General features: G+C 38.6%; 1 protein-coding gene across 4 annotated transcripts in view; it reads left to right on the top strand.

Annotated features, from left to right (window-relative positions):
• The window catches only part of cadps2 (Ca++-dependent secretion activator 2), a 186,005-nt gene that overhangs the window by 149,924 nt on the left and 22,673 nt on the right, over positions 1–13,408 (top strand). For 3 of the 4 annotated variants that reach the window (XM_026174893.1, XM_026174892.1, XM_026174894.1), the window contains exons 21-24: positions 446–593; positions 8,852–8,866; positions 11,590–11,664; positions 12,029–12,112. In XM_026174893.1, coding sequence (XP_026030678.1) covers positions 446–593; positions 8,852–8,866; positions 11,590–11,664; positions 12,029–12,112 — 322 coding nt within the window. Of the gene's footprint in view, positions 1–445; positions 594–8,851; positions 8,867–10,755; positions 10,800–11,589; positions 11,665–12,028; positions 12,113–13,408 lie in introns of those variants that run through there. The other variant, XM_026174895.1, reaches the window with a different exon arrangement.

Raw genomic sequence — 13,408 nt, 5'->3', positions numbered from 1 at the left:
CTGTTTAAAGGGAGTTTTTCTTTTCCACTGTTGCCAAGTGCTTGCTCATAGGGGGTCATGATTGTTGGGGTTTTCTCTGTATTATTGTAGGGTCTTTATTTTACAATATAAAGCACCTTGAGGCAACTGTTGCTGTGATTTGGCACTGTATAAATAAAATTGAACTTAATTGAATTGTGAATGAGGCCTAAATTTCAAGTACTACCTTCTATGTGTTCATCGGATTATTTAAAAAGATAGAAGACAGCATTAAATGTATATAACCAAAAAAATTTATTACCTGATAATATAAAAGCTTTTCTTTTGAAAAGTGCTTTACTTCAGTCGATCATAAAATGGCTAAATTGTTTTAGTTTACCTAAATGTAACCATCCACAAACATGTGTCACTGCTTAATGGAAAAGACTAACACAGTTTAAACATTTTTTTCTGTTTTGTCCTGTAGAACAAAATCTGCATTTGATGCCAAAATGCAGAAAGTGTGTAAGTCAACAGACTCCCTTCTACCACTGTCAGTTTGCACCATGTTCAACGTGCTGATTGATGCCAAAAACCAATGCTCCAAACTCTGTGTGCTGGACAGCGAACAGGAGGTAAACTATTTATAATTGTAGTTCTGTTGGATCAAATTTACATTTGAAGTTATTAGCCAATGACAAAAGGGGTTATTACTGTCATTACACTTAATAATATAAGAATATATTGTTAATATGAGAAAATCTCTGAAAGAACATTTTGCATTTTATTAATGTAATTCTTTTTGTGTCCTCCTGTGGTTTTCTTTAAAAACAAAAACAAAAAATAAATAAACAACAGTCTGCCACTTTAATATGCTTTCTTACATATTATATTGATGGGATTGTTAAAAGTTTTTTCCTGCTGTGACAGAAAAATCAGTTTGGTAGTGGCTCCAATTCCAGTCATGCTGATTTTACTTTGAAACCAAGTCATGGTTTCAGAATGAACGCGTGTTGGCTTTATTATCTTATCCTGTGTAATGTGATGTTAAATTAGTGACTTTGTTGGGCTAGCTGGTGAGTTTCGGTGGCTGACTAGCCAACTGGAAACATGTTTGATAGCTAACGGTGTCCTAGCCAGGTCAAAACCAAGTGTTAAAAACTAATGTAAACGTGCCAGTAAAGTTCCTCTAATAGCCACAAGTAAGTCAGCTAACAAAACGTGAGTCACCAATCCACTCATGTGTTATAATGTCCAATTTTACCTCAGACATAAACATATTTACAGTCTGCTACAAAGTCGTTTTGGTCTTGGTGGATAGTTTCCTTTATAACAGTTCTAAGTGGGATAATTTAATTGAGTTAATTCAGATGCTCAGTTTAACCATGTCCCAGCTCACTTGCAGAAGTCACTCTGAAATTTACTGATTGTGATCAGAAATGTCTGTGGAAAATTTAGTCCTGGTTTGAATATCAGATTAAATCACTTATTTAGATGGCTTTATTTATATTTTTCCATTTCAATCTCACAGCTCACCATCAATTTTCCCTACAGAGTGAAAGTGAGTGAGCTTTTAACAAACCTTAGCAGTCTTTTATTTCTGGCTTTAGTCTGAAAAGGTTGAGTCAAATTGTCAGATCAGCCACTAAAGTTTTCTACCAAACACCCAGCAAAAGGGAAGTTCAGGTGTATTCATGTTCACTTGAAACTGTCAGAGGCTATTAAATGGATAACTGTGGAGTCTGTGTGAGGCAGGGGCCTTGGCATCATGAAGAGCAAAACCCTTGGCTGTTGGCAATCTTGACAGAAAGCTAGACTCACTGTTCTCTTAACCTTAAGCTTCCTCAATTCTTCAGCTTCCACCAGCCCTCTGCTGTTGAAAAACATCTCCTGTAATTTTTTTTCCAGCAGACACACAATAAATTCCTGTCTGCATCCTTTGTATACCAGCTTTGTAAATAACATCTACTCAGACTGTTACTGCTACTCTGTTTCATATTTTCAAGTTTTCATGTTCAAGTAATTTGCAAGAATGTGGGGCATTTCATTATTGTTTCTGTAAATTTGAATTATTTTAAATTTAGAAAAGGAGGATTTTCTAGAATTTGCTCATTGGTAAATGAGTTGTGATTAGCAAGCCATTAACCAATAAGCTTGTAGTTGAACAACCAGAGTCAAACCCCACTCACAAAACACCAAGATAGCAACAGCATAAAGACTCTTCTTGAGTCTTCAAAACAGGACTTAACAAACCAGTGGGTCACATTAGGTACGTCCATTATTTATACCGTCTGTGTTCCACACCAACAATCCATTTAGAAAACATGAAAATGAACAGCCTTGGTCTCCTGTTGGCAATTGGAGTTCCTTCATCCAAGTTCAATTCATTTCTGTTCAGTTCAGTCTTATTTATATAGTGTCAAATCACAACAACAGTTGCCCCAAGGGGCATTAATATTATAAGGTAAAAACCGTACAATACAGAGAGAACCACAACAATTAGATGACCCCCTATGAGCAAGCGCTTTGGTGAGTGTGAAAAAGAAAAACTGCCTTTTAATAGGAAGAAATTGCTGACAGTATCAGGCTCAGGGAGGGGCGGCCATCTGCTGCAACCGGTTAGGCATGAGGGGAGGAAGACAAGACAAAGACACCCTGTGGAACAAAGTCAGAGATTAAGAATAACTAATGATTAAATGCAGAGTGGAAACATAATTTGATCAGGTATTTGTATAGTATCAAGGGAGACAGGTTGGACTCACACAAAGGGATAAAATACGGTGCATTTATTGGTAACACTTTTAAAATGATTAGAAAAGTTTTGAATGTCCCAGGAAAGGTGTGAGCTGAGACACAGGAGGGTACCTTCATCTTGCGTGCCAGTGTCAAATGGAAAGTGACAGGGTGTCTATTTCAAAGTCCTTTAAAGTTTCCTAGACTTGATGTGAAGCAGGATTTTTTTGCAGACACATAGTAAATGGTTAATGGACTGATTATTATAAAGCACTTTTCTCCTCTCCTAGAACACTTTACACAATATGCCACATTTACCCATTCACTAAAGCACTCAGAGCAACTTGGGGTTAGTATCTTACCCAAGGATATTTGGCATGCAGACTGGGGGAGCCAGGGATCAAACCACCAACCTTTTGGTCAGTAGATGGCCTGCTCTACCTCCTGAGCTACAGCCACTGCAACCAAACCTTCTGACATGATTGGTTGGATGGCGCAGGGATGTAGTGTTGATCAGTCAGACGATTGTTTTGTTCCTTTGTTCTCAGGAGGGTTAACCTCCACAAACTGCAACAGCAACAAAGTTGGTGCTGCATAGAGGGGACAGAGTTCAACTTTGACCGCAAGGCAGAGATGAGGTAACCGATTGACGCTTTGAATGATGAAAGTTTGGTGGTAGAGGAATTGAGGAATTATAGGCATATTCCGTACATTGAAGCTGTGAACTTCAGGTGGATGAAGCGATGCAGTGGAGAACTCCCTACAGTTCCTGATTGGCACGCATGGTTTGATCATTTGTCTGTGGGTGGAAATCAGCTAGACTAACCTGCGTTCCGAGTGCTGAACAGAATTCTTTTCTGACACGTGAGGTGCACTATTGGCCAAAGTTGGAGACAATCTCAGAAAGGATCCCATGTAACCTGAAGAAGTGCTCTGTAAGTAACTGGGCTGTTTCAAGGGTGGATAAAAGCTTGGGCAAAGCAAGGAAATTAGCAGCTTTAGAAAACCAGTTAATGATGGTGAATTACCCGATGAGGCTGGAAGGCCAGTGATGAAATCCAAAGCGATAATGGGACAATGGGCAGCCAGGCATAGGAAGAAAGAGTCTCAACAGCCCAGCAGGTGGCAAGCTCAATGGCTCATTCTGGCCAAAAACCGATCAAACAAGGACATACAAACATCTTTTGCCAAAGATGACCACCAGAACAGAGGTTATAAGATAGATATTGTTTCATACTAGGCAAGGCAAGTTTATTTATATAGCACAATTCAACAACAAGGTGATTCAAAGTGCTTTACAGAGACATTAAAAAACAAAAACAAATAAAAAGCATGATTTAAAATTGAAAGTAAAAAAAGTAAAAAGGAAGGAACAGTATATAAAATCAGTAGTTAAAATTTAAGTTTTGAAATTTAAGCTTAAAAGTGTGGATTTGGTGTTTTATTCAAATTCAGCTGAGATCAGGTGAGTCTTCAAACTTGATTTAAATAAACTGAGTGTTTCAGCTGATCTGAGAACTGATAACACAGGACAGAGGCAAGAGGGTTTCTTCCTCTGAGATGAAGAGCTGCAGCAAAACATTGCTTAGGCTGTCTAAAGATTCCTGAGCTGTGGGTTTCCACTGGAACGAGACCTTGTCTGAGGTGAGATTTATTAGAGGCAAGGCAACATTATCGAAGTCCCAAATAAATCTACGATCTACAAAGACTCTTGTAAGGGACGGGGCAGTGGGCTCTGTGCTTATGTCCTTCAGGACTGGTGCCATAGCACTAGAATTATAGACAGTCACTGCTCACCAGACTTAGAGGCCATGTCCATTCAGTGCAGGCCCTTTCATCTACCTCGTGAGCGAATGGTAGCCATAATTACCATCGTTTATATCCCCCCCAGTGCTACCATTTGCTCAGCACTCAACCATCTCCAACTCATCCTCAACAAACCGCAAAGTGAGCTCTCGGAGGGCATCCATATTGTTTCTGGGAACTTTAACAATACACCTTTGAAATCTGTACTCCCCAAATTCCATCAACACGACACTGTGCCAATGTGTACAATAACATCAAGCAGCCCTACAGAGTGACACCCCTCCCCCACCTGGGGCGATCTGACTACCTCTCTCTCTCCTCTTTACACTTCTTACACCCCCTCTAGGAAACAAACCCCTCTGAGTACCTGGGTCATTAAATGGCAAGATGATGCTCTTTTCCAGCTACAGGATTGTTTTGATCTGATGAACTGGTCCATCTTTGAACAGCAGGACCTGGAGACCTTCACTCAATGACAGTGACCAAAACCATCCAGGTTTTTCTTAACCGAAAACTTTGGATGACAAGTGAAGAATAGGCTCTGATCAAAACTTGAAACTCAGCCCTCAGGCTGAGGAACAATTCTCTGGACAACACTGCCAGAGCCAGCTTGAAGGGACGGGCATCGAAGAGGTCAAGGAGGACCATAGGAGGTGGATAGAGGTCATTGACAACAACCCTTGCCATGTGTGGAGAGACAACCATACCCTCACCATCTACAAAATCCCCCTACAGCATTCTCAAACTTGCAGAGGAGTTCAACGAGTTTCCTCAGTTTGAGCAAATCCAGGCCAAGACTTCTCACCACTCCATGACAGGTAAACCTGAGCAGAGGGAATATACAGGTAAGTATTGCTTTCACAGTTTAGTGGAAACATTAACTCGAGGCTTGGAGCTGGGTGGCACTGACTGTTGCAAGACAACAATCCAAGTAAGACTGAAAATCTGCCACTCCCTTAAGAAGAGACCACAGAAAGGACATCAGGAGCAGGAGCGTGTCTCTCCAAAAGTTGATTCTGTTCATCTGGACGTAGCAATTTGTGGGAGAAACGTTTCATCACTCGTCCAAGTGACTTCTTCAGTCTCAGCTGACTGCAGGTTTCCCCAATCTTATAAACAGTACATTTGCATAACGACTGAAACCAGCCCACTGAAGGAACAATGGGCTGGGATGTCAGTTCCTTAATCTTAATTATGCAAATTCTCATGACCATTGATTAACAACCACTGACCAAAGCCCACTGATCAAAGACCACTGATCAATGGCCATGAGGAACTGACCTCCCAGCCCATTGTTCTTTCAGTGGGCTGGGACTTCACTTGGATGAGTGACGAAACGTTTCTCCCACAAAACGCTACGTCTAGATGAACAGAATCAACTTTTGGAGATTTACTGACCTGGATGATTGAGCATGCATCAAGACGTACAGGTGCGTGATTAAACCAGGTGTCTGGACACAGAAGGCGAGATACCCTGGAGAGTCCTGCCTCTGTACCAAAACCAGAATACACAAATACACACAACAGAGGAGAGAGAGAGAGATAAGAGGTGGGAAAGACAGAAGAGCTAGTCGACCAGTGAGTGCAGACGGACCGTCACAGTAATAGAGAACCAAACGTGGTGAAACAAAGAACATCGATTCTGACTTCTGATTTTCTCAAAATGTATGTTATTGTCTACTGAAAATTACATCTCCAATAGTTTTATTATTAATTTATCCTTAGACTTTTAATTTATTGAATGGAGACCTCAGTGAAAAAAGTTAACTGACCATTTTCTGTTCCTTGAGAGGGACAAATTGATTATATATTGTCCTTGAATCCTGGGTTTCCAAACACAGCGAATGTCAGTTTGACATCAGATGTTTCAGTCAGTTTTGTCAGGATTTTGAAGTCTGCCTAAATAACTAAATAACCTTGATGAAGAAATAGAACATTCTCTGAAGTTTTTAAGAGGAAGAAATTCTTTAAAACTTTTCTACAGCTTACTGGTTTTACATGTTTTACTTGTGTCGTTGAGTGGTTGCAAATATGACTGAAGAAAATTGAATACCATGGTCATGTTGAGTTTTGTGGCTCAGGATTGTTGCAAATTCTCAAAACTACTTACTTGAAATATTTCATTGAGTGTCATAATAAAATGTGCCAATATTGTTGGACAACAGAACTTTGAAGATGAAACAATTGCTTCAAAGTAAACTATAGAATAGAAATGAAAATTAGTTTTATCTTAAAGGACCGAGATTGCTGAAGAAGTTCATCAGCAGTTCTTGGGAAACCTCCACAAAGTTACTTTCAATGATGACAGCGTTGCACCATCTCAGATCTGGCTCATCAGGCTCATTATGAATGAATGAGAGAAAGACTATTCTGCAAATTGTCATAATACCCTTATGTCTTTAAGCCTCACCCAACAACTTTTGCTGTGTAGGATGTTTGAAAGCTCTATTGTTTTAGTTACAACCTTATTTTTGTTGTTATTGTTTAGAGAACAAACCACAAATGGATCTGAATGAAGTCATGAGTTGAATCACACAGCTGTCAAGTTTTGTAGTAGAACATGTTGGGCATGCTCTGTTTAAACCCTACACTGAAAAAAGATCAAAGGTACAATATAGCAAAACCACTCAAAAGAAATTGATAAGGTGATAGTTATGGCTCTTCTCCATACAGTAGTATTTCTTCCTCCAAACAAGTTGTAAGGGGTACTCCACGTTTTGACCTGCCAGCATCTTTGCTATGGTGAGAATAAGAACGTAAACTGTACATCAGACTGACCTAAGTGGTTAGCACATTTGGTTTTAGTAATATTAGTTATTTTTGCAAGAGACTGATTTTACAAAACAAGAATTCTGACTTTCAAAGACTCGAACAAACAAATTTGCAAGGTTTTTTCAAAAGAAGACTAATTCTGGATTGCTGCCATCTTTTGCTTTAACTGAGTAGATGTGCAGCAACAAATTCCTCCAAAAAAGTTCTGAGATTTCTGTACACGGTCCTATCACCAAAGGTTAACCTCTCATTGCTCTTTCCAGCTGATGTCACTCACCTAACAATTATTCCTATCCTTTTTCATTACTTCTGAATTCTATATTAACTCCTTCCAGTTAAACTGAAAGATTCTACTTTCGTATAATGTCTCTACACCATGAAAAGCATTTTATCAAAAAAAGAAAAAAAAAACAAGTATTATTCTGAGGCATTTGTTTTTTTCTTCTTAATACTATCTACAGTTTAAAAACTTAGCAGTCTGTCTCAGGTACTGCAGTGAACTCAGTCAGATACATGGTGAAGTGGCTGTGGTGCCACTGAGTGAGAGCTGCCTTGCTGACATCTCGCTAAAATGGATTGAAAAACAGAAATCTACAGAAAATCTGAATACTTACTGTCACAGAAACAATGTGGTCAACAGTGATGAATGCAGAGCTATCTTATGATTGTTGTTTCTGGGCTTTCACTGAGTCTTCACACCTACTCATGTTTCAAAAGCAAAAGCAGACAAGTGGGCAGACCTCCATATTTGACAGGAAATTACCTGCCAGATAAAAATAAAATTTGGAAAATGAAAAAAATGTAATGTTTCAAAAAGTAATAAAAGCGTAAAAAAAGAATGAAAATAAAACAAGAAAAAATGTTAAACTTTGTGGACATTGTAAGAAGGGTAAGAACCTGTGGGCAACTGATAAAAGAGGAGGACATCTTACTTTTACTCCATGGTCTTTTATCAGAATCTGAATCAGTCCAGCTGCTACTGCTACAAAAGACTGCTACATTTTATGTTGGGGGTCAAATTGACCCCAGGAAACAAACCTTCCAAACATGACTGCCATATAATTGAAATAACTAAGTAAAATTAAATGTAATATTTAAGTAGTAGGTATTTAATATGCAAAATCGTTGAAGTTGGTCAAAAATAATAAGATGAACTAATTCAAATGGAAGAAAATGTTAGATGAACTTAAATTGTTAAAGTTAGGACTGTTTAAAAAAAAAACTTTACAAAACTTAATTTACTTAATCATTTTGAGTGTTTGGTTTAAAGTGCACGCAAACAGTTTTCAAGCCATATTTCCAACTTGGGAATTAAAAGATGGGATTGGAGTTCATTTACACCTACTTTTCTGGCTGTTATGTTAATTATGTTATGAAAAGGCCACAAGCAGTTTCAGTGTCGTCATATGCATCATCTGTTTGACATGTGTTGAATGAGTTGAATATTGCAAGTCATTAATTGATGCATTTAAAAATTAAAAATAAGAAAATCTTGGCTTACTGTCCTTTTTTTCTTTTCTGTCTCATGTTCTCCACCATCCCTCATATCCATGTTTCCTTCTCATCATTGTTTGAACACCAGATTGACGGACAGTGGGTAAGTGCCTCCACCTCCTCATTAACCTTCCTTTCCCCAGCCCTTCCCATTTCCTTGTTAGGAAATCTAAATTAACATCAATAAAATGATGAAGAATGAACAGAAGTTTATTTTAGCTTCCTTTGAACCCTGTAAAGTTGAGCCATTTATTTTGTCCAGTTGATGGTTAATGGTCAGTTAATAGATATGTTGCTATCTGCAAACTCTTAAGCATATGAAGCACAGTGAATAAATATGTTCTGCAACTTTGCAGTACCTGGAAAGAGTACCATTACCATTACGTGATATTCATACTCAGGAGATTTGATATTTCTGGTGTTTGAGTTGACGATAGCTAACTTATAAAACTCGGCTAAAACAGCTAATTATAAAAACTGAATTAACGTTAGCCTTTTTTCCTAGAAAATATTTTGATGTTGAGTGTTATGTGAATGTGAAGTTTTGTCAGGATTCTTCAGCTTGACTAATAAAGAGTGCCAACCTGAAGATGGGAGTTTTGGTTTGGTTTTAAATTAAACAGTCTATTTTGCATTAGACTAATCTATTAGCAAAATTAAGCCTGGTCTAACCATACAAACCAATGACTGTAGAAAATATATATTTTCTGCAGTCATTGATTCAAACCATTTTAAAGTATGTCGGTAAAACTGGTGGAATGTTGTAAACAGCTTCATGTAAGAACTAGTTTCTTTCATCTAAAAGAAAATACACCTCCAACTTGTAACAGTGTGAAGAAGAATGTCTACCCATCCTTCAGCTGTATGCTAAATGCTAGCCCTGGCATACCACTAGGGGAAAATGTGTATCCCTGAGGGTAACCACCTACCAAATGAAAATGTGATTGCCCAAATCTGATACCTTTGAGGTGAACTGGCCCCTCTAACTCCCTCCCGATTCTGCCCCCTCTCCCCTCTCTCCTCCACGGTCTCACTGAACTCTGTCACACACACACAAACACACACACTCTCTGATTCACTCACTGGCCTGCACCAGTTACCAGTCACTTTGTGGAGCATTGGACTGCCATTACCTCATAAGACTTTGTTGCTACACTTTCTCTTACCGTACATTACTAAATCTCCATTTGCACTATTTGCCTATTTGCACTACTCTGCCTGGTTTACACTCAATGTCACTTACCCATTATATTGTATATTATATAGCTTTCTTGTTATATGTAAAATTGTATTTATTTAAATTTTTACTTTTTAATTATTTTACTTGCATTTTTAATCACTTTTATATTTAAATATATTTAAATGTTCATTTGCTATTTATCTAGGGATTGAGAGTAACGCAATTTCTATTCTCTGTATGTCCTGTACATGTGGCAGAATCGACAATAAAGTTGACTTTGACTTTGACTTTGACTTAAGTTGCTTGTAGGGGTTGTGAATGAGCCCCATGAGAGTCTGAACTGAATCCAAACCAACAATTTTCTGTTTAAGTTTTAGAGTCTACTGATCTCCAGAAAAGTGTTTGGACGTTCTTAAATCCCTCTGTGCCAAATCCTGCCGTTTTAGAAAAAACTGTGAGGGGTTTGACTGGAAGGCAACACAGAGTCTGTGAAAAGTCCACCCTTGATAAAGACTTCTCTGGTTGATTAACAGTTTTGCTTTTACAAAGCCCATGAAATTGCTAATCAATGTGCTGTTGTTCTGTTGCTGAGCACATTTAAATGGTGAGGGATGGGTAGGGGGGGGGGGGGCTCATATTAAAAATGTGACCTAATTCTGATCTCAGCCAATTCGCAAGGCTGAAGTAGCAGCAGTAGTTACAGCTCAACAGGCAAATAAATGTTTTTAAAAGATATAATTGTTCTTTTCAGTTTTGTGTCGCATATGGCAAAGACCAAACAATTTCTTCTCCTCCTCTCTGCTTTTTTTAAGGCAGGCATTGTAGGAAAAAGGAAGGAGCAGTAGTGTTAATTGAGGTAAGAAGAAGAAAAAAGAAAAGTTCTCAAGATTTGCTAGGAAGATTCAGAGCACTGAAAGAGAGCTGCCATATTGAAGACTTTTGGAAGGGAAAAAAATTGGCGATGACCTCTCTGGACCCGCAATTTGTCAGCGATCTGTATGCTTTGTTGATTGAAATTTTTAATTTGGGTGTTCTTTAGAAGGCCAGTGAAAGGGCATTGTCACTATGAGATGAACCCCCCTGCTGCTGCTACCATTCAGTGCCCAGCCCCTGCATTTTTTCTTTCTCTCTCCTTCCTTGAAGGGAAAAGGGTGCCATAAAAAAAAAATATATATATATGTATATGTATATATTTTTTTTCATTTTATTTTATTTTTTACGGAGTGGCAAACGAGACAAGAAATAGTGGATTAATTGAATCTTGTGTGAGACTTTGGTCCTCTCAGCTAGAGCACTGCTTTAGAGGAATACAAGGCTGCTCTAATTGTAGGGAGATGCACAAAAAGTATCCTTCAGATTCCGTCAGGTTTCCAGCACAGATGGGCATATTATTCAGCTGCATAATGCACCCTATTAGCTGCTTAACACAGCAGCGTTACACGGATGGGAAGGTTTTCTAGGCTGTCCTGGGAAGGGGTGCATGTGTGAGGATTTGTTGTAGGTTTTTATTTCTTTTGCAGCACAGACAATACTGTTGTATATCAGAGCAGAGGGGTAGTCTGTATTATGTCTGTGCCTGGTCAGTTTCCTGAAAATAACAAATAAATAATGTGACTTTTTGTCCCCCCCTACCCTCATCCCTACAGCAACAGTACCACTCCAAAATTGATGTTTTGATTGACGAGGCATTAAAGGACATTATTACATCACTCGTGTCAAAGGTAAACCTCACCTTTACTCTTTTACGCTTTATTATTTTGTATATTTTTCAAAAATATTTTAGTAGGGAGAGGGGTCAAACCATACTCTTTGATAACCCAGCCTAGCTTTTGTTTGTTTGTTTTGTTTTTCCAGATTTTGGTATTTAGACACTTTTTTTCCTTTGATTAATTAATTTCATGCTTTTTTTTTTTTGTTAAAGAAATGTGAGTTTCATTTTACAGAAAGGGGGAGCTAATTTTTGTTGTTCTAAAAATATTCCAAGAATCTTGAAACAAGATTAGATAATAACTTTCCTCACTAGACTCAAGAAAGCAGCTAGAAACCTAATCTTAGAAGTGTTTTTGTGCTCCCACCTCTCTGTAGTTTGCTGCTGTTTTAAACGGTGTCCTCTCCAAGCTCTCAAGATATGATGAAGGGACATTCTTCTCTTCAGTCCTGTCTTTCACAGTGAGTAGCCATGTTTTTGTTCCTGGAAATGGAGTGCTGTGCTGTTATTTCACTGCTTATCCAGGCAACCTGTTATTTGCTGGAAACCAGATCTTGAAAGCTGAAAGCTGCTGCGAAATATGTGGAACTCCCTGTGAGTCTGTCTGCCTGCTGTTTTATTGTTCAGCCCATTCATCACATATTTGTGTCTCCATCCACATTGAGATCATTCAAGTTTTGGCTGGAAAATAAAGCAACCTGTAAATGCAAAGTTGGCTGCTCTTTGCATAGAGCCTATTGCATCTGCATGTTACTTTTTTTCCACACAGTGTCAAACATATGTGAAAGATAAGGAGGGTCTTTATTCTGTCTGCAATACCAGAAACAAAGATTACATAACAAACCAGCATTTGGCTATCAAGTTGTTAATGAGCTTTTTTAACATCCATTGAAATTATAGAAGACTTAAGAGTTTAAAAACAATTTCTCAATTCAGTAAAAAGTAAAGAAATTCATACATATCAAACAAAAATTAAATTATGTTCCTTTTTTTTAAAACTTGTGTCAGTTTCTAATTAAAGGTTTTTGACAGGTATGCAAAAGACATTGAATGTTACTGAACAAACTGTTGTTGAAAAGCACTCTTTTCTAAATATTTAGTTTGCCTTTATTCATAAGGGGTGCAACGATACTCGTATCGATATTGAACCGTTCGATACAGTGCTTTTGGTTCGGTACGCATGTGTATCGAACAATACAAAATTTTCAATTTATTTTATCAACTTTCCTTCTGACGATGCTGTCTGTGTTGAGCGCTCAGTGGATCTGCGCTCGACAGTGCAGCCTAGGCGGAGTAGTCGAACGCAGACTCACTGAGCGCAGGGCAAGCTAGCGAGACAGAAGTTAAGCTCGTTGCAACATGGCAAATTGAACCTCCCCCACCCTCATTCAGATGTGGCGTTTGGAATTATTTTGGTTTTCTTGTGACGTATGACCCTGAAGGTAAGCGCTAAAGTAAAACAGTATGTCGGATGTGCCACGCAATGCTCAATTACATGGGTTTGAACTAGTGTTTTATGCTGGGCTCACACTGTGCGATTTTTGGCCCATTTTGAGCCGATTTTTTAGTCGTGCGACCGTTTTGGCGATCGGCCCGATATTGGCCTTCATCGTGCGTCATGCATCGTGTAGTATACGTGGGGTAACGAGAAGCGATTAACACCTCACGACCAGCTCCCGATCATCAATCGCTTGGTCGTGAGGATTTCAATGTTTGAAATCCTCACGACCGTCATGAGGGTGTCACCACAGTTTCTC

The sequence above is a fragment of the Astatotilapia calliptera genome, chromosome 7, assembly GCF_900246225.1.
Source record: "Astatotilapia calliptera chromosome 7, fAstCal1.2, whole genome shotgun sequence".
NCBI lineage: Eukaryota > Metazoa > Chordata > Actinopteri > Cichliformes > Cichlidae > Astatotilapia > Astatotilapia calliptera.
This window is presented reverse-complemented; position numbering and strand designations above follow the sequence as displayed.